Source organism: Cuculus canorus, chromosome 1 (genome assembly GCF_017976375.1).
Source record: "Cuculus canorus isolate bCucCan1 chromosome 1, bCucCan1.pri, whole genome shotgun sequence".
NCBI lineage: Eukaryota > Metazoa > Chordata > Aves > Cuculiformes > Cuculidae > Cuculus > Cuculus canorus.
This window is the reverse complement of record NC_071401.1, coordinates 200,211,052-200,235,381: the sequence shown is the minus strand read 5'-3', so window position 1 is coordinate 200,235,381 and position 24,330 is coordinate 200,211,052. Positions and strand designations below refer to the sequence as shown.

Here is a 24,330-nt window from a genome sequence, read left to right as displayed (position 1 = left end):
GAATGAGCATCCATATACCAAGGACAAGCAGATAAGTGCTTTGGCATGAGCATGTGTGGTCCTATAGAAGTTTGGATCAAGGAGACGCGCACTCCATCTTTACTTGTTAGATATTGTACTTTTTTGGCCATAATTAACTTACAGGTAAACCCTTCCTCTCCTGCTCTAGGTCCTTCTCATCCAAGCATCTCAAAGGTTCACTAAATACTAGTTTACACAAAAAGAAATTGAAATGTAGAAATACAAAGTGGCTTCCCTGAGAGAGCAGAAGCAACAGTTCAGTCTGGGGTGGAAGACAGATAAAAGCATCTTTCATCTCTTGAGTCTATTGAAATCCCACCATGAGTCTTTAAATAGAGCCTAAATAAGGTATAAGTTTTGGGTTGATGTTCTGCAAAAGAATAAATTTTACCTGGAATGAGTCAGTGGCAGCGATGTGAGTGAAAAACACGTCCCTGGAGTGCTCCTTTTTCCCACCAGACACAGCTGTCTTGCAGGGACTCATGTACATCATGCTGCTCTACATCTTTATGACCAGTGGGGCTGGCACATGAGCTGAATCTCTATTCAGAAAGTGGCATTTAAAATGAACCAAAGGGCATCACAGAGTTTTAATTTAAAATATTATAATTCAAAGGAGTTTTTAGGGAAATGGAACATTGGGAAAGACATTGAGGAAAATGTGTCTTTGGGCAAGGTAATAGTTAAACAGCAGTTTAAAGAGGGAGAAAAATCTGATGCTAAGAAAAGTAGTAAAGAGGAAAGCAAATCCATGAGGGAACAATTAATAAAGTATCAAAATTACATTTACAAATATTCTACTTAGCTAAGTGCCACTTGAGCACTAGTATGTTAATATGTTAGGCTATTTATAGTGCAATAAATCACCCCTTAAACTGCAAATTTACATTTGTAGAGGCTGTGGTGTGCTACCAAATTTAAAGGTGCTGACAGAGTAATCAGTATTTTGTGGAGCAAATCAAACTGAGACATTATGTCAAAACAACATCCTGAGGGAGCTGCAGAAGTAAACATGTGAAGCCAAAACTATATTCTCTGTTCAGGTACTCCCCTATTCCCTGTGAGTAAAACAGCTTATACTCCTAAGGATGCTGTAATACTCTTAATTTACAGGACTAAGTGTACCTGCTTAAGAGATAACACCTCAAAATTATATGTGGAGCAACCAAGGCTGAGTCTGAGGCATCTCCTGAAGGTGGAGACAAGGCTGCCCTGGTATGTAAATACCTGCTCCCTCCTCTTGTAGAAAGCCACACAAAACCTGGCCATCCTCGAGATCTGTGCATCCTTTGCACCAGATGAGTGGTCCCCTCTCTCGGAAAGGGGTGAAAGCCCCAAGGTGGGGGTCTGCTACTTTGCTGGGATTGGCCCCAAACTTCCCTCTTTCCCTGAACATCAGTAGAGAGATGTAGGTTTAATGAATGAAAAAGTGTGGGATTTTCAGGAGAGGAAGGTTGGAAACTCAGCAAGACAGGCAAAGAGTTTATGCAGTCTTTATTTTTGAGCATGCAGGCATCTGCCTGTGGCACCTGAATGGCTGCAGATATTGCTTTCAGAAATTAAACATAAGCAAGCCCAGCGCACTGGGTAAATGCTCTGACTCATACAGAGCTGAACTACAGAAAGCGCAAATGGTGATCGTCACAGCGTTAGGACAAAATAACTTCTGAAATACATGATGCATGTGACAGATGTGCTCATCTAGTTGAAATAACCGACAGAGAAAAGAAGAGGTCATTAAGAAGGTTTTACATTAGCACCCACATTTGATAGTATTTATTGCTTCCAGGACTAATAATGATGGGGATGAAAGCCTCCCAGATGCTGAGAAAGCTGCTAACAGCACTGTACAATTTAAGCTTTCCCTGTCATAGCTGCAAAACTATGTAACACCACAAGCTCTTCTTCAGCTTACATAGATCCTTACCTATAGGAGCACACTTTTGCAGCATTAGGAGTCAGGTGCAACATGCATGGCCATAGCCTCCTTACAACTGAAGCCCTACAAGTATAGATTAGAAATTACATTGACTTGTAGGTCAACCTGTCAGAGTAGATTCAGGCTGCTTGGTCACAGCACCACCTTGGAATCACCTTGAAAAGACCTATTTCAGCTGTGTGCTCACGTAGGGTCAATGCAATTTCACACCCATGTACATGAGATCAGAATCAGTCTTCTCACATGATAAATTACCTCTCTGCCTTCTACTAAAATGACTTTGCTACAATATCTGACATTTAGTTGGGTGCTTTTTGTTTGGAAAAACTGGGTTTTGAAAGTTTACAAAGGCTCTCCTGGGAGCAGAAAATCAATACTGTTGTTAATACTGAGTTACAGTCGTTTGCTGCCATTGCATGTGTCAACACTATCAGCAGTGTCAGCTCAATTAATTTTGCTGCCAACCATAGCAACAATATGGTAATAAAATATGTCATATCTACAAAAGTTCCTGTTTATCAAACAGGTGGGACTTTCAAAGCTTTTTAATGTTGGCTTAGTATGGTTCTCACTGATTTCCCTGAGAGAACTTGGCATTGCTTTCTGTGAAGCTTTTGAAGAGAGAGAAGGTGGTATTGTCGATTCAGGAGAAGCACAGAAGACCCTCGAAAATGCAGTCTTCTAATCACAAAAGCCTTCATCAGGATCAAGCTGGTCAATAGAAAATATAAGCCCCTTTCCTTTCCAGGGAATGTTATTATAAAATCATAGAATGGTTTGAGTTGGAAGGAACCTTTAAAGGTCATCTAGTGCAACAATGCAAAAGCTTTTTTATTTTTATTTTTCTGGAAATGCACGATGTTTCTGGTGAGGTGGATGGGAGAGGGAGTCCTCTCCACCACACTGTTCGATAGTGGCCCTTGATACTTTGGTGATAGTGCAAGGGGCAAGTGGTGGCTGGAGAAGTTGGGTAACGTTGGGCCCCTTCAGCAGAATTACAGCACTGTGTGGAAGCCACTCTGTGTTTTGCTCTTTCCTAGAGCCAAAGATATGCACCTGCGGAGCCCTTGCTAACCTACAGTGGAGATGATCAGCCTCAGTATGCCCAACATCACTATAAAAATGAATACAGGATTAGCCCAAATAACCTTTCTTTGCTGCAGAAAGCTATGTATTGAGTGCGATTCATCCTGGCTTAGTTCACACACCAAATAAACACAGCCAGAGCATATAGATTTTAGCTTTCTAATAGTTTGCACTTAGTGCTCTATAAATAGAGCTATGTTGATTTTCAGATTGTTCACCCAAGCGCCCCAGATGGCGTGTTCTCTTTGGACATAACCATGTCACAATGGGCCCCTGAGAGTCATCTAACGAGGCTCGGTTTTGCACGCAAAGTCAAGAGAATCATCATTACTCAACACGCTCTTGCTACCCGATAGCAGATAAATTGGTCTGCTGGGAAAAGGCTTTTGTGGATGAACGGCTAAGAAACTCTAATAGCAACAGCAAATGGCTCTGGATGCCGATCCTGCTGTCTATCATTAGCTATCCTGGAAATATTTACCACTGTTTTTCCTCTTTACTCAAAACAAACATGCTGATTTTAATGCAGTGCTCACTGTGTTTTATTCTATGTGCACTGGGGGAGAGGGGCAGAAATCAGCCATTCTCTATATTTTAATTGGAAAATGAGTATTTTCCTCTTAGTCTGGAAAGCAAAGAAGGAGCTGTCAAATCATGTGACTACCTCAAAAGCAGAGAAATTCTTCTTTTATGGCTGAATTTCTTGTGATTCAGATTCAAGCAAGGCGTCTTAGCTCTCTAACCACTCTTCTTCAGGTCTGTAGATTAAAACGGCGCAGGAATGCTTTGCGTCTTTTATGTCTAACCTTTGCACAGCCAATATTAAATTGTACGTATTCAAGGAGCTCTTCTAGTGCCAAGTCAAGCAAAATTTACAGGAAAATTCAACTATAGTCACAACAAAAGAAAGGATGAACAAAGAGATCTCAGCTGGAAGGCTCCCAGAGGTTTAAAGGGGGTCTGAAAAATGAAGTTTGCTAGAGAAGCAAAATATAGGCACTTGAAACATCTCCACGGAGAAGAGGTGAAAATACAGCATACAGAAACAGGGCATTGAGAAAGGAGGAAAAGGGATAAATGCTGAGTGTTATATATAGAGGTGAGAATTATGAAAAGGCCGTACAAGTTGATCCTGACTTTTTTATACCTAGAAAGTCTTTTCCCCAGGTTTTTGCAGCTGTGAGTTTACATAAGGAGGCTACAGCTATGTGATGAAGCCTGAACAACCCAGATCACGTAGCCCAGCAACCAATGTCCTAGGTCCATTTCACTGTGCTCTGCTCTGGTTTGGATGCAAACAGGGCTCTAGAGCGTAGTGTATAGACCAGTCAGAGACATACCACTTAATGCACGCCTAAACCTGGAGGCCATGAACCTACTAGAGAGTAGAAAACTGTCTAGGTTGGGCTTCATTTGACCATGTGCAGGTGCCCATATCTGAGCTACCTGTGGAGTTAATGTCAAGCAAATAAGTTCAGGTTCTCATAAAATACATGATTAAAACATTTCTACAATCAGTTTCAGCTCTGGACACTTCTGAGTACCCTTTAAAACGTGTATAACCTGTTTACAACTTCTTTCTTTTAGAAGAGGGTCAATAGTACTCCCAAAGGACCCCAATCTGTGGATGACTAAGTTAAGTGAGATGAATTTCAGCATCAGGCACTTCCATGGGCTGCAGGAGAACCACAGAGAAGCAGCCCACTGTGAATGTCTTCTCAGTGTGCCTCATTTTATAGTGACTGTGACTGATTAGCCTCTGTCCTGGCATCTTAGCTTTCTCAGCTTGGTTCTCCACACTGTGCTAGGGTGGACTCATGATGGTCCTTGAATGAATCGAAAGTAGAAGTGGTGCCTAAGTTGGGCAGAGCTGAACCAGAGGCACAGGTATAAAACATTGGTTTACTATTGCTATATATCTTGAATGTCTAAAGAGCTGGAAGAGGTTGAGAATCCAGAAGTGAGAATGTGTGGATGAGCGAAAGCATATTAAGACTACTTTGAACTGCAGTTAGGAAAGCACCAGGATGACATGACATCTTGAAAGAATGTTAATTTTTATCTCAGATGACATATACCCTCATGGAGAGTTCACAGGTGACCCAGTTATATGGGAAAATATATAGCCCATAAGACAAAGGGGATGTCTGAGCAAGACATACTGCACTAGAGCCCATGGATAGACATGTTAGCAAGTTAAAAGAACATGTTACCTTCCGTGAGAAAATCAGTTACGCTTGTGGAGAGATCAGGTCATTTAACCATGTAGAGAGTCACCAACACTGGAAAATGGGTCCCAGGGAAGAAAATTCATGAATCGCTTTACATTGATCCCTTTTTCTAGAAGCCACAGTGAAATGTGAGTACAGGCAAAGAGTTTTCATCAGAAGCAGGCAGAGCGAAAAAGGGTTAATAGTTTCATTTACCCTATGATGTATTCCCACGCAAGCTAATGTCAGCCTACAGGGCTGACTAATCCCGAGTGTAGTTACTAATTGCTGTCATCCAAACAGTAGCTGGCAGCCATTTAATTTTCCCTTTCACTTGGTGTCATTAACATTAGCGACATATGGCTGCTTCCCTGCCTCAGCTAAATGGCTACTGGAGAAACCTATGACTTGAGCTCTGCAAACATCAAAGTCCATAGTTAACTTTAAGCATCTCACCGATGTCAGGAGGAACTGTTTACAGACCTGGATCCTAAACACTTCAAAGCTATTGGGTTTTTCTGGGCACAGCTTACAACAACCATATACTTTTAAGGTATATTATATATATATTATGCTTCCCCATTAGTCTGGAAGCATAATAAAGAACAATAAATTCTGGAGATGTAGCTTGAGACCTATCTCACAGTTGTTCCAATATAAATTCATACTACTTAGCTTTCTTCCTTTCTTTTTCTTTTTTTTTACTCCAATATAGTAGAGCAGGGCAATTGTTTTTAGCACAGATTTCAGTATTCTTGTGAATTACTTTCATATTCTGCCACCTAACTCAAAATATTAGGTCAAGATTTTAGTGCCACTGCCTGCTGTCTTCTTTTCCTAGGTTTAAAAATCCTTCAAATCTGCTGCCTTATACGTAGGTATTAATTCTTTTTTTGGTGTTACTTAACACGATGATTCTCAAAACCAGCACTGCTTCCCTCTACCTCATTTGTCCATGTCTATCTAAGCTGACTAATTTTTTAAATAGTACACTTTTTTTTTCTGTAGGTCTCATGCTTACTATGCACTGCAGAATTTTTCCATGCTGCCTTCAGGTAAGATTTGAGGTTTTAATATCAGATCCTGGTCTAATAGCACAGCAACCAAAGTGACAACATTGCTTTTTAAAAGCTTTAAGCTGAAGAAATTTCTGGACCTTCTGTCATTTAGAAATATAAAGCCAGACAAAGAACTCTCTGATCTTAGTGACTTTTCTTCCTAGGAAGACAGCAAGTCCTGCAGAGGACAGTGAATAATTTTTGGCAACATACAGTGAAGATGACTAGCTAGCTTTTTATTTGTAAATGGAGTTCTTTCCATTGTGATTTTTAAAATTAAATAATTTAGTGAAACAAGAGGGTGACAGAGCAACTGACAAACCACACTGCGGGTATTCCCTTTCCTAGCCCATCCCCATGCCATACAGGAATTCTGCTCACTTGAACTGACTCCTGCCCTTGCTATATTAGCGGCCCCGTTGCTTTCTCCAGAATCCCTGGGGATTCATGCACTGGGGCAGTAGCCTTCATATTGCAGAAAGGAATTCATCAAGCAACCCTCCAAGGTCTACTTCCCACCTTTATTTTCAATCGAGGCCAACAACTGCAGGAAGAAGTGCACTCTTCTGGAAGTTGGCCTTATATCCATTTTCCTTGTATGAGAGACATGCTGAATCCAACCAATATAATTTTCTTGCATGTATTTTTAGAGTGACTCTCTTGCTTCATGTCTAGGAGCACCTGCAGGTTTGTGTGTTTCATTTTAGCAAATCCAAAGAAAACGACTGCTCTATCTGAAATTAGTGTTCCTCAAACATTGGATTTTATTGCACAGTTAAAGAGTAAAGTGGACTATGATTCCTGGGGATTGACATTGTGATCTGCATGGTCCAGAAGCACAAAACATAAAGCAGCATCACAGCTTCTATCCTGTTTTCCACTTCTTTCTGGAAAGATAATTTTACTTCCTTGTGTAACAGTTTACACAAGCTGATTCATTTGGCACCCTGGTGAGGGATGGGGATCGTCGTGGAAGAACTGATAACCTATTTTCCTTCCTCCAGCTGGAGCTAAAAGCAGATCAAGGCTTGGTATAAGAACAAAGGGAAATTTCAAACTTGTCTCTGCTAGCAGAGCATCACAGAGCTCCCTCCAGACTGCTCCAGCAAGTTCCTGAAATGGCATAAAATGAGCAAATTAAAACATTTTTTGGGTGTTAGCATTCAGTTGCAGTGATGATATCAGCCAGGGATGGCAAGAGGGGTTACACAACAGAGGCAAAGATCTGACTCTACCTTCAGACTCCTCATCTCTTTTCAAGAGATGAGTAAAAGCTGAGGCAAACCTGGATCACGGCAAACAGGAATTGCAGTAAAATTGCCAAAAAAAAGTCCCTCAACAAATATGAAGTAAAAAAAAAAGGCCTGTGCATTGGAGTTTGAAAAGGTAGATCAATAGGGACAGGAACATACTGTGCTAGTGATGAGTGCTGTGTCTGTGCTGGGTTTTGCTGGTTAGATAAGAGGAGGCAGAGAGGAGGGAAGAGACAGGAGGAGGCAGGTTAGTGACCAAGCTTGGCAGAGATGCCAGAGATGAAGAAGACCATCAGTGCCTGTGGCAGTACAATGCTCATGGAATGAGTAGCTGGATGCTGCTGGGCAGAGGAGACAAAATCCAGACTGAAAGGCAACCACTGGGGGAGAAATGTGCATGATTCTGGGGATTCTTTTTGCTCAGGCCATGAATAAGTGGTTTCCCCATCCCGTAGAGGAGGGTTGCTGTCAGGATCAGGCGAAGAGGCGAGCGGTCTACTGCACACCTCACCTGATGAGATCCCACCTTAAGGGAGGACAGGGTGATCCTTGGCATCGGAGGATCAGGGAGATGGGTGCAAGCACCCCGAATAGCCTGGCACTGCCATGCACAAGGGTGGGAAGCAGAGAAGCTGGTGGATGAGGGGGGCTGCAGGGCAGCAGGACCAGGGCAGGGCCATTTAGTTCTGGAATCCTCAACATAAGAAGGATATGGAACTGTTGGAACAGGTCCAGAGGAGAGCTACAAAGATGATCAGAGGGCTGGAGCACCTTCCATATGAGGACAGGCTGAGAGAGTTGGGCTTGTTCAGCCTGGAGAACAGAAGACTCAGAGGAGATCTTATAGTGACCTTCCAGTACCTGAAGGGGCCACAAGAAAGCTGGAGAGCGGCTATTCGTAAAAGCTTGTGGTGACAGGACAAGGGAAAACGGCTATAAACTGGAGAGGGGCAGATTTAGACTAGTCATAAGGAAGAATTTCTTCTCCATGAAAGTGGTGAGACACTGGCACAGGTTGTCCGGGCAAATTGTGGCTGTCCCATCCCTGGAGGTGTTCAAGGCCAGGTTGGATGGAGCCTTGGGCAGCCTGGTCTAGTGGGATGTCCCTGCCCACGGCATGAGGGTTGGAACTAGATGATCTTTAAGGTTCCTTCCAACGCTAACTATTCTATGATTCGATGATTCGATGATTCGATGATTCGATGCCGGTCCCACCTTTTGCGCCTGGGGAGGTCCAACCAGGGGATGCTCTCGTGCTCCCCAGCTGGACCAGGCGGTGCCGCTCCCACCCCTTTGGGGCTGGGAAGATGCAGCCCAGAGGATGCTGCCGCGCTCGCCGCGCCGGGGCTGGACGAGCCTGGGCAGCATGCGCCTGCGCTGCCTGCCTGCCTCCCTTCTCCTCCTCCTCCTCCCTCTGCCGGCCCCTCCTCCCGGCTCTAGCGGTGCCGGCTGTCGGGAGCGCAGCCTGCGGGGTTATGCCCGGCTGCGGGCGGAGCGCAGGGCCAGGGGCGGCCCGACCCACCCTCCTGGGCAGGGAGGTGTCGGGCAGGGGGCGCTGATCCCCCCCTCTCCGCCCGCCTCCGGGTGCGGGGAAGGGGCGAGCGGCCGCTCCAAGGATGGGGATGCGGCGAGCAGGAGCGGAGCGGGGGTACCCGGGCAGCGCCTGGCTGTGCTGTTGGCTGCTGGGCTGGCAGGCGGCCGCCCTGCAGCTACCGCCCTGCCAAGAGGTGAGATTTTTCCTCCTCCTCTTGGGGTTTTCCCCATCCGTAGGGGCGGGGGTGGGAGGATGCACCGGCTCGGGTGCATCCCCAGGTGGAGGGTGGTACCCCAGGAGGAGGCTGGTACCCCTGGAGGGGGGTAGTGCTGGTTGTTGCTGTTGGTGGGACGATAGAGGGGTCGGACCCCTCTGTCCGCGGTCTCTGTGTCAGAGAAGGACCCTCCGCCGCGGTGCTGCCCGCAGACCCCGCGCACTACGCGTGGAGCGACCCCCTTGGCCGCCGGGCGCTTCTCCCCATGGATGTTCCTGCTCCCTCCGATGCCTGGAGACAGCAGAGCCTCCCTCGGAACGGGAGGGACTCGGCTGGCTTCGCCGCTTCTCTAAATACCGTATTAAACCAGTGCGAAAAGGGGAGAATAAGAAGGAAGGTGGGGTGGTGGGGCTGTCCCGATCCGCGGCGTCAGCCCGGCGTGTCCCAGGCTGAGCCGTGTGTGCGACCTGGGAAGAGAAACTTTCTGCCTTTCTTCTGCTGTAAAAACCCGAAAAAGAAGGGACTCGGAGCAGGGACCATTCTGCAGGGCTGTGCAGGACACGGGAGATGAGGATGCCCAGCCCTGGGCGGGCTTCAGGTGGCCCAGAAGGAGCTCCAATGGAAAGGACCAGGACTGACCGTCTACTCCACGGTTTCCATCTTCACTCCTACTTGCAGGTCGATCTCCTCTCTGCTACGTTTTAAGAGCAAGTAGATCTTTCCTGTGTTTAGAATGTATGTGTTGGGGTGAGGAGGCTAGGTACCGCCTTCCCAAACAGGTCTTGGAGGCTGGGGAACTGCTCGAGGAAGCAGAAATCTGCAAGTGGGTTGATAGCGGCAAGTTCCCTTCTTCCTACCCCTCTGAGGATGCTCCAGGAACAGAGCTTCTTCACCGGTCCTGCTACAGTTGCACTGTTCAGTGAGAAATAATTTGTGTATCTTCAGACTGTTGGGAGTGAGTGACTGCAGCCAGGTTGGAACACTTGGCTGTTGAAGGGTGTTGATCCATGCTTGGGGGTTATTGCAGTGTGGGATCTCCTTGTCTAGTGGTGCAGAACTCCATGTCTCCTTTCTGTGGTGAAAGATGGCATCTCTGACCCGGGGAACATTCCGTCTTTGCCTGTTGAATCTACTGTTTGTCTTCCAAGTAGCAGAGCCTCAGTGGGAGAGCTCAACGTTAGTCTAGTGTGAGAAATCTTGTGTAGGGGGGCACGTGGGATACACAGATCAGTGATGGTTTCTTCTAAATGTTGATCATCCTCAGAGAAGGGGGATTAGGGTAGCCACCTGCTTTGAATTGCCTATTTCTGTTTTCAGCTACTGAAGTGAAACAGGCCCTTCTAAAGCTGTTATCAAGTCTTAAAACAGTGAACTTCTGCAGATTGTTTAAGGTGGTAGCTGAATCTCAGCAGAGGTACCAAAGGCGTAGAGCTGGTGTTTTCAGCATTGCATACTGGGCTTTAGGTGTGCAAATTCTCTCCTGACTCCTACTTCTGTGCCTCTTTGGATCTGGACCTGAGTGCTTTTACTTTCTTTCCAGAAGGATGGACAATGCTATTTTACTTTAGTTTCACTTGAATACTCTCTGAGACAGAGATATCCCTCACTCACATGGTTAAAGCTGTGCAGAACTTATGCTGGTGTATGTGTGCATCCAGGCAACCATATGTCATATGGAATATAATTACAAACATGTCTGGATGGAGGCGGAAAAAAACCAACAACTTGCAAAGAACCAGGGCAGCAGATCAGCAGATTTGCAAAAGGAAGAACAAATGTTAATAGTTCATGTAAAACATGGCTAATTATGTCTTGGTCTCAAAACTTTGCCATTTGCCCTAATTCAGCCTAATTAGAGTGATTTGGGTGTATTGCTGTTAAAATCACAACAGCTCCCATTTGTGATTGTCTTTGGCTTGGGCAGACTCAGACAGGGATCAAGTTGTGCAACGAGGAAGCATGGCTTGTTAGGGGGTGTTAGAGTCCTTGGAAGGCATGGTGAAGGTCTTATAGTTTTATACCCAAAAGGCTTGAGAAGCACAAGGCTTAATGCAGTGGCACATAGCTAATTTTGAATCTACAGGGGATCTTTCCTTTAGCTGCATTGCCCCTCGTCCCCTTCCTTGATAACTTGTTTTTCCGTTTCCTTACTGTTATGAGAAATACAGGGTATTTGCCAGTTTGTGAGATTTCTGGGCTGGTACAGGATTTGGAGCAGTGGGATCTCTGGCTGTCCCTGAGGTTCTGTGGTGCTCCGATAACATAGATAGTAAAAATAATAATGTATAGCAATGTCACTTTCCAAAACCTTTTTGTCATTGGTTTCTTTCATCAGGGACTGTAGTAGTTCATCACGGTGGATTTAGGAAATATGTGTTTGTGCTGCAAACCAAATGTACAAGCAGCTTGAATTAATGTTTCCATGAGTTTTTGGAGTAAATTGATACAGCCATAAGCATCTTGTGTAGTAGTGTTTGGTCTGGGCTGTGATACCCATAAACATAATGAGCTTTTGCCGAGCTCTACAACGCCGGCAGCTAGTTTGAATCTTAGTTAGGTGCATCTTCAGGAGATGGAGGCAGGCACTGGACTTGCATGGCAGGAGTTCCTCGGGTGCAGAAGGCGGGGAGACCGACTGCTGTATCCTGCGTTTCTGGTGACTTAGTAACTCAAATTAGGACAGTGGTTGAAGAACAGCCACTTGGGGAACTCTTTCTGCCTATACCAATGATGAACGGGGTGCTAAGGCAAATGTTTCATGTGTTGCATAAATTATAACTTCGATGGAGTTGATGACACCAAGGTTTTTCACTGTAATTAAATGCACATTCAGCTATTATGATGGAAATGCTGGGACATGTGTGCCCACTCCCCTGCCACTGCAGAGAGAATCTTTGCTGCATCATATTTTCCAGTGTTTGGTTCTCTTCTAAACTTTCCAACTGAATAAGTCTCCTTTGTCTTCTCCTTAGAGATTTGCCCAAATCTGATCAGAGTTTGCTTTTAGGACATTTTAACTCATAGTCAGCCTAAACAGATCTTTTCTTCAAGTCATCATTCCTTTCCCTTTGTTGTTTTTGCAACCATTAAAAAAATCACCGAGTGACTCTTCTCTTACTTCCCATTCAGTCAAATTGTTTGCAAAGAGAGATGTGGAGTATCCGAACTGCTGGCAAAAATGTTTTCTTTCATATACCCTGTTTGACTTTCAATTACTAGGCAGATTGAAAGCAAACACATATGTTTTGGATACAGATAATAACTATGATCCTGCTATATTGGATGGTTTACCTGCTGTTTCAGTAGGCAGGTAACCAAATATAGAATTATGAAGTGACTAAGTGAATGGAGAGGGTAATGCTAAAAGCCTTCTATAAGGAAAAGTATTTTTTTGGCACTAGTCTGCTGGAATACTTTTAGAGAAGATGAAAATGATAGAAGAAATTTATTTGGAAAATGAAAAGATATTTTGTAAAATCACTTGCAAGACAATGCCAAGCAATTCTTAAGGAGGGAGGTGAAGCATGAATTTGAAACTGGGTCAAGTACAGCGGATTAGATATGTTGAAATAATACCAATTTGCGCGATGAGAGAAGGTTAAACATGGGGGGGGGTGTAGGTTAAGTATTTTATGTATATCAGTATATTAAATCAAGATAACTGGTTACTCAGCTAAGCAGCAGGGGAGCAAGGTGAAGTTTTGTCTTTCCGTATAAAGGATGGAAAGGAGATATGTGTCAGTCTTGGACGGATGTTATGTAACAAAGCTAGATAAAAGTCAGCATACTTGTCACCAAATATATGTGACAGGAGTAAAGGAACGTCTGCTGGAAGGAATCTGAGTAACTGTACCTGCTTGGGAAAAAAGGTTGGGGTTGTTGTGGATGGCTCTGCAAAGACAGCTCACGTGCGCAAGGTGAAATAAGTTGGACGGATGATAAAAAACAAACTAAAACATGCAAGAGTGCTTTTGTGTCTTATCGTTAGCGCTCAGGAGCTGTGAATGTTGTGCTTGTTCTTGAAGTGCTTAATAAACATACAGTGATCACAGCAGAGGGTGATGCTGTCTAAGTAAGAAGGAAATAAGGGAAGAAGAGAAAGAAGATCTTGCATTAATGTATGCGGTTGAGAAAATTTATGAGATGCAAATGTGTAGGACAAGTAGAAATAAAAAGGCTTTCTGTGCACTTAGAAGGCTAAATGTTATTACTCTTAAAAGGTAATATTTTTTTTCTTTGCATGTGACTGTAAGCAACCTCTAGTACTTCTTGATCTCTAGGATTCATTTAGTCATTTTTGGCCCTAAAATCTCTAAAGGGATTAGCTCATTGCTAAACATTTAAGAAGGAATTCTCCTTCTAAGTCTGTTTCCTCACTGTCCCTTATTGGTACCCTTGTTCCTTTCTCTGAAGTGCCTGCATTTGGTATTTTGGCAACAAAGCAGAAACTATCTATATGAGCTGCTGGGGTGATCCAATACTGTAGTCCCTGATTTCTAAACGCCGTGAAAGATCTTGGACTCTTAATTTATGAACAGTTCATAGTCAGCAGAAGAAGTGGTGGAAAGATTCCTAGACAGATCATATTATTTTTATCACCTCTGGCTATGCAGATTATGCCTTTGAGGTGGAAAGCAAAATGTGCAGCTTCCATTTGCCACTGTGATGGATGGTCATAAAGATGAGGAAAGAAGAGCAAAAAACCATGCTATAAAACTGCTGACAATAAAGTTGATGGAGTGGAAACAGGTGCACAAAAGGTGAGAAGACAGATGCTGAGGCACAGGTACTGCAGCAGAAAGCATCACCACTGCAGCACGTAGGCATATCATGAGGGGAGGTGAGGGCAACCACAGGGGAAACCAGAGAGGTGTCAGAATATGAAACCTGAGAAGGAGGACAGATGCTGGTATAAAATATAGAAAGGGAGGCATGGTTGTAATGTTTCAAGAATAAGAAAATGAGGCACGGTGGAAACTGCTATCACAGTCCATAAACTTGAAAGAGTAGTAGACATTAAGCCAACATGAGATTACATTTCTTCCACCATCAAACACCACTTGATCATTCAAGATGAATATTTATCATCTGTAAAAAAACAGCTCATGATTTTATTTTCTTCTTTTTTACCTCCTTTGTTCCTTGTAGCTTGTGTAGACTTAGAGAGGGAGAATGGAGATAGAAGTTCTGCTGGGATTCCTGACACATCCATGCATAGCGCTGGTGGGAACCATCAGTGAGCTAGGTGCTGGGATGGGTTTACACAGTGATTTAGGTTGTCAGCTGCCTCTACCGGGCCACATTTTCCGCCAGGTATTGGTTGGGTAAGCTTTAGAAGTTCTGTGCGTTGCTTTATGCTGGCTGATGACCTGTGTCAGAAATGCTGGAATTGCTTTAAAGGAAAGCCTTGCCTGCAAGTCTGACTCCGTCCTTGGTCAAGATGTTGGCAGAGTGCCCACCAACTGCAACAACCACAGGGCAGAGCCAGGTGTTATTGGTACTTGCAGGGCTTGTTCTGTGAGCAGTGGGGAGATGCCATCAGACTAGGCTTCCCCTAGTCATATGAAAGTTGCTATCGACTGCTTCTGGAGGAAGTGGTGAGCACCAGTTAAGTAGAAAAAAATGAAAAGAGTGGACAGCAGATAAGGTTTGATAATGAGAACAGCAGCCTTGAAGTTCTCATGCTTGAGATAGGAAAGAAACAGTGTTTAGGAACAGGTCAGGGAACAGGTCACACGTGTGCCCCAAACATTGCCAAGGTCTTTCTAGGGGCTACTGCTTGCAAAGGTCCTGTGCTGGTGTTGAGCATGGCTGTGTCTTTGCTAAATCTTACACCTACTTGGAAAAAAATGTCTCTCCTGCTCCCCCTTGGTTATATGTTAGCTGTTATTCCAGACCTGAAAATCTGTTTAGGTTTTGTTTGCTGGCAGGGGAAACATTTTGGTTTTCTGTATTTAGAAAGAGAAAATTTCTGGTTTTGAGGAAGAGGAGTAGTTAGAAACTGCTTTTTTTTTCCGATCTCCTTTTTCTAAAAAAAAAAAAAGTCAACAATTTTCAGTTATGAAATGTGAGCCATATCTAATAATGAGCTTGTTTCACAAGCATTGTGATGCTCACTTTTATGGATAGTGCCAGACAGTAGTCGCTGTACACTTGGGACAAGGGCTCACAGCTGATTTAAGATGATCTAGGATGGCACGTGCAGCCAGCCTGCTGGCTTCCCTGTTTCAGTGCTGGCAATCCTGTCACTGTGTGCTGAGTCAGAGCAAATGCCGATTCGGCTGAAAACTAACCTGCCAAAAGAGAGGAAGAAACAGGAAAAGGGTGAGTGTTTAGCTGGGTTAACAGCAGACATGATTCAGTGTTTGGTCTCTGGGAGGCTAGAAGGAGTGTAGGAAGCTTTGGGACCCACCAGGCACTTGGCTGGTTCACTCTTATTTTGGTTCTAGAACGTAGAAGTTTGGTTGGATAGAGCTAGCTTGGGTTTACACTGAGATAATGGCAAGGGGAAGAAGAAAATGAGGAAGATGTGTGTTAGAGCTGTGATAGAATTGGATTGTTGCTCTGCATTGGAGAGGTCTGTACTCTGGCTTCAGGGGTGCACGTGCCCTTTCTCCAGGGAAAAAGGTATTTGTGGGCTGTAAGAGATTTTTTCAATTTTTTTTTTTTTTAAAAAAAGGATGATAGGCTATTCTCAACTAAAAGATTTCTTTGACAGAATTCTTACTGCTACAAAGGCAGGGCAAGTCATGCATCTTATTTTCCGTTGTTAGTATATTGTTAACCTCTTTTATCTGTTATTACTTTATGGTTAAGAAATACAACACGTAATAGAGATGGTTTATGGTGATACTTGAAGATTATTGGAAAGTACAACAATTGGAAAGTACACAGAGAGGAACTTTTGAGATGAACTGTTGAGAGGAACTTTATTATGTGGTGGTGAAAATGCTGGGAATCTCACTTTTTGTTTAGATTTCTTTCTATCTTAAAGGTACAAATGTTTTCCAGGTATAATCCACAAAAAAGTGGCTCAAGGTGTTTGGTATTGGTTGAAAGGATGGTGTCCATCCTGTTGAGTACAGGACCATCAGGGAAGAGACTCATGTAAGCAGGGGGAGACACTCTGCGACACTGAACAGATCCCTGTCCGCCTTCTAGTTACCAGAGTAGTCACAGCCAAAAGAGCTATGTTCTATGTAATAATTGCCAATGTAGGTTACTGATGCTAATCTTATAATCCAATTTACTGAAAACTCTGTGCTTTGGGGAAAGGGTGAAATTCCCTCTGAGGTTGGAACTGACCTGAACATACTTAGAGTGTTTTTGATGTAATGAATAAGGTCAGAAAATTGAAATGCATCCAATAACCAAGCTAAAGGAAGAAGCTATGGAAAGTGCAAAACCCAAAGATACATTTAACATAATTGCTGTTGGCTTGATAAGATACAGTATACACTTAATAGTAGAGAAATCAGTGTCTAAATTGATTGTACTGTCCCAGAAAACTAAAATGCACTGAGGTGGTAACTTTTAGCAGCAAACTCAAGGGTAAAGGTGATTTAGAACTCGGCTGTTGACTCTTAAAGTGTTAATTTCCAGTAGTGTTTCCTGTCGTGTGTGAAATCCTGATTTTGTACTTAATTTTTGAAGTTTCTCAAAGGAAGATCTTCACACAGGCCAGCCGTGCTTTATACACATTTAGGGGGCGGTGCTGCGTCTTTTGAGAGATGCATGTCAGAAATGGATGACTTCTGATTTTTCCCAGGCTTATATATCCATGGCTCCCTCCTGCTGTCAGGTCAACAGTGCTGATCAAACACTGCTTGTTTCTGGTTAGCTGCTTTTTATCTCCAACTCTGTGATTCCTTAAAGCAAATGAAGAAAAAGAAAGATTTCCCAAGACAGTTCTTTTCTTCTTTCTTTTGTTTGGTCTTATTTAATCCAATTTTAAAAGAATTCAGACTTCTCTTGAAAGGAAAGAAACAGGGCCCTAACCAGAGTCCTTTAAAGCAGGATTTATGCTCGCTTGGAGGAATATGAGCTGATGTGCATCTTGGGGATGCTGGGGGGAGGCTGCTCAGTGGAACTGGAAGGGAGAAATTATTCAGCTCTTCACGCCTCACCTTTCTTGGCAAGCACCTGCCCTGCAGACCTGCTGATGAGCAGCTTGTCTTGCCTTGTAACGCATGTCAAGTGTTCTGGTTTGTAAGGTAATGGCTGTCTCCCCTAGAGCTGCTCAGGTAACAGCTGAACGCAGGCCAACTGTCTCCTCTTCCGGAAAGCCAGACAAGATGACTCTGTCAGTTAATGCCTGGTTTTAATGCTGAATATGGAATTCACCAGGATTCTAAATTCTCCTTTTTCTGACTGGAAACCACTATACTCTGTATTATCCTCTGCATGGTGAGAGGCAGGGGATCCAGAGGTGTTGCTCAACCCTACACCAAAGCAACATGTCAAGGCACCCCTCTAGGGATCCATAGACCAGGTATCACAAGTAGTTCAGCTTCAAGCCCTGCACTGCTACTGAAATAGCTGTGATAGATGATCAGATTCCCATTCACCCTAGTCAAGAGGGGCCGTAATGTAAAAAAGAATCAATTCCCGTATCTTTTTGTTTTGCAGTGTTTTTACTGGCACTTAAAGCCAACCCTACTTAAATGTTTGCTGTCTTCTCTGAAGAGTCATCACTTTATCGTTCTGGCTTTTAAATTAAAAAAAAAAAGAAGCTGGTGTGTGACATTGTCCCTCGCGGTTCTGACCTGCTAATCTCTTGAACTGCTTTACTAAACGAGGGAAAAAGTTTCATTAAAGCCACATCATGTGGTTATGCAGGAATCACAGCTTTCATTGAAACTGGGAGTGGAAAGAGAAGGTAAGTCAGGTCCTCAGTATTGAGGAGAAGAGTTGGAAAATGTGAACCTTGAAAAGCGAAAGTCTGGAAAGTTAAATGAACTGGAGCTAAGTTGCACAGTGCTTTAAGGTCCTGCGGCACTTAAATAAGTCGTATGAATTTGATGGAGTGGAAGTAACACTACCTGACTCAAGGTCTTGGGAAGCTTTATGTGACTTACTGAAAGTACAATTTGATTAATAAACTTTGCCATTATTCAACTTTAGCATTTACACTGTATATAGTCTGATGGGGAGACCCAGTGGCATCTCGTTGGGCACTGCACATCATGAAAATAAAAGTAAATTACTGAGGCAATATCCTGCTTCCATAGGCGGTCTGTAGCCTGCTAAACATGACAGGCCCAAAGAGCTCTAGTCCTTGAACTGTCCACATCACCCCAAAGTTTGTTAGTGTCCTCCTTGGCATGGATTTGCTCATGAAAGCTGGCATGAGATGGGACTTTGCAGTAGAAGCTGTGCGTGAACTTCAACAGTAGTCCTCCAGTTAGACAATAAAGATGAGAGGAGGCAGTTTTGTCATGGAATGATGAGAACTGGGTACAGTTACTTGAATACCTACCGTGTTAGGAGGGCACATAGCACAGATGTTTCTTCGGTACAGCAGAAAATCAGCAAGAAGAGAAAACTTGCTCCAGTGATCCATGCGTAGTCGAAGCAAGAGATCCTGGTGTTTTGGAAGCAGCTGAGCACAGGGCAGAACCATCATTTCATACCATAAAAAGGACTTAATCTCATTTTTAACTGTACATGTTAGGCGTCTAGTATGATCAAAATGTCTAGTTGTCAAGATGTGCACAACCACTATTCAAGACTCAAGTTTTCTCATCCTGAAATAAAGAGTGGTGTGACTTTTCTCCCGAATGTGCTCATTTTCTTGCACTATGAAGGGACTCTGGCTTATGGCAGGTAGATGCTCAAGTTCTAGTTATCTCAAGTAAAATAAAATAAAATTAATCTGGACCCATCAGTGAAATTATTCTTCACTGTTAATGAATTACATTAGCTGTTATACAAGCTGCAGAATTGGGACATCACAATGGTGGAGATAAGTTTCTGCAATGACCTACTTACACTGGAGAAAGGACCTAAATCTTTGCCTCTGAACTGCTGAATTGAAATGGAAACGCAGCAGGAGAACAATCTTGGTCTTTAGTTCTGGAGAGCTATTTGTGAATAAAGAATTTTATTGTTTTGCCTTGTAGCAGCTTCCTACCAAAGGCAGTTATCACGCAGCAGACTCCCTTCCTATCCAGGGGATAATTAGCACCGAGCTCATACCAGTGTAATTTTTTGTCTGTGATATATGCAGGATTAAACCTAATGTGTAAGCTTGCATGTAATGATCAGCTTGTAATTTATTGCAACGGTTTGTCAAATGGGCTAGACCTTGTATTTAAATTTAATTTCCCAGTGCAAAGAGGCGGGTGTTCAATTTGTGATTTCTTACGGTGGGTATGATTACAGGCTGGCTGCCTTACCTGGACAGGAAAACCAGCTATGAATGCATTTCTTTAATTCATGTTGTAGACTGGATCATATCTTGTAGGTGCAATCAATAGTGTGGGACAGCTCAGGAACCATGCCTGAGCAAAACTTTGATCTCTTCCCTTCCCGCCTTTCCCGCTCCATGCTCTGTGGGCTGATGAGTGTGCTGATTGATTTGACTGATACAGCCCTTGTGATAGTGCATTACCCTGCCCCTTGAAGAGGGTTTAATGGTGCTACAGTCAAAGCTCTGTCTACTGCTGTCACTCTCCAGCTCATACCTCAACCCAGCCTTGCTCCTACGCAAGAGGGAAGCTTGTAGCTCCAGGCACCATCTGGCTGCTAGAAGTGCTAACAAATTTGGATTCGTAGCTGCCTAAAAAGCTGTCATAGCCCTATGGGTAAATCTGGACTTCAGAAGAAGTGTGCATTGAGCAGCTAGACCCTGCTGCTGGAGATCATTTTGAGCGGGGTTAGCAGCATGCATACATAGAAGAGTGTGAGTGCTGAACACATCTGATGACTGCATTAAATTTAAGATGCATTTTCTCCATCATTTGCTCATCTCAGGCTGCCTTGGGCTGCTGACTTGTGCTTGGTTTTATTTATTAGTTATTCTTGCAGTAGGAACAGACTCTATGGCCTTGGAGGCAGCCCAAGAGGGCAATATTGGATGACACTTCCTCAAAAGAATATATGGTTACATATTTTTCTTGTCAGTCTATGTTTAAGATCTTGCTCTGTTCAATGAACAGGATTATTTCAAATACATAAGACAGTTTAGCATTCACAAAGGGCACGGTCCTATTCTGAGACAAGAGGTCACAAGTCAGGCAGAAGTTTCCGAGCTAAACCTCCCGAATGTGACCTCCCTTTTATGTCACAGGTGTCATCAATCTCTTCTGTGTCTTTATTCCTGTTTCCTCCCCCCAATAATGGAATATTCATAGAAGCATACAGCATTCCTGAAGTTGAGTATTGATGAAAATTTAGCTAAAAATAGTAAAAAAAGTCGTATTTGCTACAGGTTGCCTTTTTACCCTCTGTTTGAAAATATTCACGCCATCTGGTCAGCAAAGTAATAAAATGCTGCGTGAACTGGAGAGGGGCAGATGTAAAATAGACGTTAGGAAGAATTTCTTCACCATGAGAGTGGTGAGACACTGGAACAGGTTTCCAAGGGAAGTTGTGGATGCCCTGGAGGTGTTCAAGGCCAGGTTGAATGGGGCCTCGGGCAGCCTGATCTAGTGGGATGTCCCTGCCCAAGGCAGGGGAGTTGGAACTGGATGATCTTTAATGGCCCCTTCCAACCGTAACTCTTCTATGATTCTATGATTTTATCATATTGGTTGCACTGAAAAATAATAATGGGAGAAGAAAACAGTTCACAGTCTTCGGTCTTGTGGGTTTTGGGTTTGCAGCTTTTTCCCCACACAGAAGACCCCTGAGTTAAATTTGTATTTGTAAAAGGCAGAATCTCGTCACGATCTCCCTAAAAGTAAATACAGCTTTGGCAAAGCCTGATGTAAATGAAAATATTTCTATTCTTACTTCCCTCCGAGATTTAATTAGTCTCAGTGAAAGAAGCACTTGTTTTCTTGATCATCAGAATCCTCACCTTTGCAATATTATATGTAAGTGTAACAATTAAAGTCCTGGTTACAAACATGTTTTGTGAATGTGACCACTTTGGTTAAAATCCTGTCTTTAAGAAATAATGTGTGTTCAAGTTCTAGTGCAAATCATTTGTATTGACACAGAAGTGACTAATACCTGTAGCTCTTGTCTCTCTTCTTTTGGAAATCATATCTATTGGAGAGGAGCAATATTAGGGTAACCCATTCCACGTCGAAGGTTTATATCACTATATCTCTCGTTTGCTATACCTAAACCTCATATCTCAGCGAAGTCAGGGTCTGAAAGAAGAAAAGCTAAGCTCAGAAGTGAGCCAGACTCATCCATCCCTGTGGCTTGAGTGAGGAATGCACCAAGAGCACACAGACCTGGGTCAATAGTGACAAGGAAATGAGGGATGGGCTTTTTGCAGCTGTACTTTGCTCCTGCCATGTGCAAGCCAAATAGCTATTGGATATTTTTCCATACAGTATCATCTCTCAAGAGAGAAAAGGAAATATGGAGGAAATGCATTTGCTAGGAAATCATAGAGAAGGTGACAGGGCAGAAAAAGGATACAAGATCAGATGAGTTAGTATCACCCAGACTTCCCTTTAATAACAGCATTGTTCCTTTTCTAATATGTTTGTCTGCCTAGTGCTGTGTGTGACAAACTCACGCATCTCATGGAACCTCATAACCAACCACAGAGGGGCAGGAGTGGAAGCTTTGCAAAACCCTTGTTCTTCTGCCTAGTTTTAAGCACATGAATAATTCCGCTGAAGTTTGGGAAAAAAAAAAAAAGCCTTATTTAAGATTAAATTCATGCTTAAATACCGTGCTGGGTTAAGGCCAAGGAATTCTGAGAACTGTAGAGACTCAATACTTTGACATAACCAAGATATATTATTGAATTTAAACCTAAAACTTTCCTTTATGTGCAGTGTTGAAAAAAATACATTGACTGGTATTCTTTAAAAATATTTTAACTGTTAAGTCAGTTTGGTGCCAGTTTCATGCTGTCTTTTGTGGGTTTTCTTAAAAATATTTTGTTTTGTAGGACTAACCAATGATGTCCTTTTATACACTTTAAAAAATGTAATTGATGTAGCAGACTGGACAGGATGCTGCTGTGGGACTCTGCTACTGGAGAGGAAATGCAAAGAAATGGACCACACTGATTTGTTAGATGATTAAATCTGGCCGTAGTTCAGGTCCTTACTGGATTAAAGTGGACAAATTGTAAACTTGTATTACCTTTATACTGCACCAGATGGGCCTGCTGGAAGCCCTGTGAGGATGAGCTGGGCAGTTTGGCAATAGTTTGTTAACTAAATTCTTGAAGATGTATTTTTCCTGTGGATTCTGCCACTGCAGAAGTTAAATTTAGTTCAGAGCAGTGGCTCAGTGAGGTAGTGAGCACATGGAAGCACAGGCTCTTTAATGCACTCGCACTTGCCCAAAAATGTTTATGTTGCACTAAATAGTTCACTGAGATTGGAAGACCCTCATAGAAAAATGTGCTATAACATTTACCTTAACATTTGTTCCATCCATCTCATTTTTCTCAAGTACATATATGTGTTTTTTCCACTGAAATTATCAGCTCAGGTCCTCATGTCAGGTAAAGAATTTTACCCTACTCAGTTATTTCATGTCTAACGTAGTTCTAGTTTGTTGGCTTTGCATATCTCAGGAGAGTCCAATGTGAGGGTTTTGCAGTTTTCTTTATTTTGAGAATATAAAAAAAGAGCCCAAATTTATCAACTTGTCTTGCATCTAATAAAGAAAGGACGTGACAAGGCATGACAAAAAGTGGGTTCACTTGGCTGGTGCTTAAGGAACTGCTGAAATTGGGCACAACATCAGTGTAGGAGTTCAGAAGGAAGGCAAGGGGCAGAAATAGAAAAGAAAAAGTTATCTTGAGGGCTGGAAAGCTGAATGCCCAAGGGAAACCTGGGGAAAGGTAGTACATCTGTTGAGCAGAGGCTGCCTAGGACCAAGATCTTCTCACTCGCCTTGAAGCAGTTGATTCATCTGATTGCTGTCCGTTTCAGGTCACAAACCTGATGGCCGTGACTCCTTCACAAACAAAAGCTCAGCAATTTTCCCTGTGGTTTTAATACATCTGTTGGGATGCTGCAGGGACCTTAGGTAATTGCCTTCTTGGGATTTGCTTGAGGGGTATTAAATAGTTATACACTAACTTTTCTTTTGCAGATTGCCTTCTGAATAGGCAACAGGCAGCAACACCTATACTCAAAAAACCAGAAGCTTCTCTTTTCATTTACAAGTCTTAAGCCTTGAATAGCTGGGAATAAAACATCAACGTTGAAAAGGAGGAGGAATGAATAAAATCCAGCATATTAAAAGTTATAATTAGAACTGAGATCAACTTTGATACTGTCAGGCTTTCTCACTGTAATAACTATAGCTCTGAATAAAAAAAACTAACCATATTTGCAGTGAAGCATGAATCTTGTTCTTGGAGGATGTTTTGGCTTATTACACAGTGTCAGTGTGTGTGAATTAGAGTACGCTGTACTGACATCCTATGGGTGGATTTATCTAGTGTCCGTATGCACACAATGTTTGCTTAAGACCTACTGGATAGTTGATGTTTGTGAATAGTAGGCATTAAAATTGACTTTCCTGGAAACAAAAGCTGGCTTATGCGTATGGAAGTGACATTGTGCATACAGTTCTCTGCTGATGTGTCTGGATGTGGCTCTTTTAGTGTGGCAGAGAGTAGGCAAGGGGCACCCAGCCCACTAGGGACCGTCCACCCTCATGACATGTTGCACATGGGCTGTACCCGAGCACCTGGCATCTTGGGAGCACCTTGGGGGATATCTTCCACTGCTACTGAAAGCTTTCCTGGCTGTAGGGAAGACAGACAAGTTTTTGATCGTGTGGTTGGTCTTGAAAGACCCTTCAGTAGTCAACATAGAATTATGTGATCGAGGTTGGAAGAGATCTCCAAGTTCATCAAGTCCA

General features: G+C 43.1%; 1 protein-coding gene across 2 annotated transcripts in view; it reads left to right on the top strand.

The window, feature by feature from the left end:
• Positions 1–8,984: 8,984 nt before the first annotated feature.
• Positions 8,985–24,330, top strand: part of ELAPOR2 (endosome-lysosome associated apoptosis and autophagy regulator family member 2) — a 100,799-nt gene continuing 85,453 nt past the window's right edge. The window contains exon 1 of one of the 2 annotated variants that reach the window (XM_054063053.1): positions 8,985–9,294. In XM_054063053.1, the coding sequence (XP_053919028.1) occupies positions 9,184–9,294 (111 nt within the window). In that variant the 5' untranslated portion in view covers positions 8,985–9,183. The remainder of the gene's footprint in view (positions 9,295–24,330) is intronic. The other variant, XM_054063068.1, reaches the window with a different exon arrangement.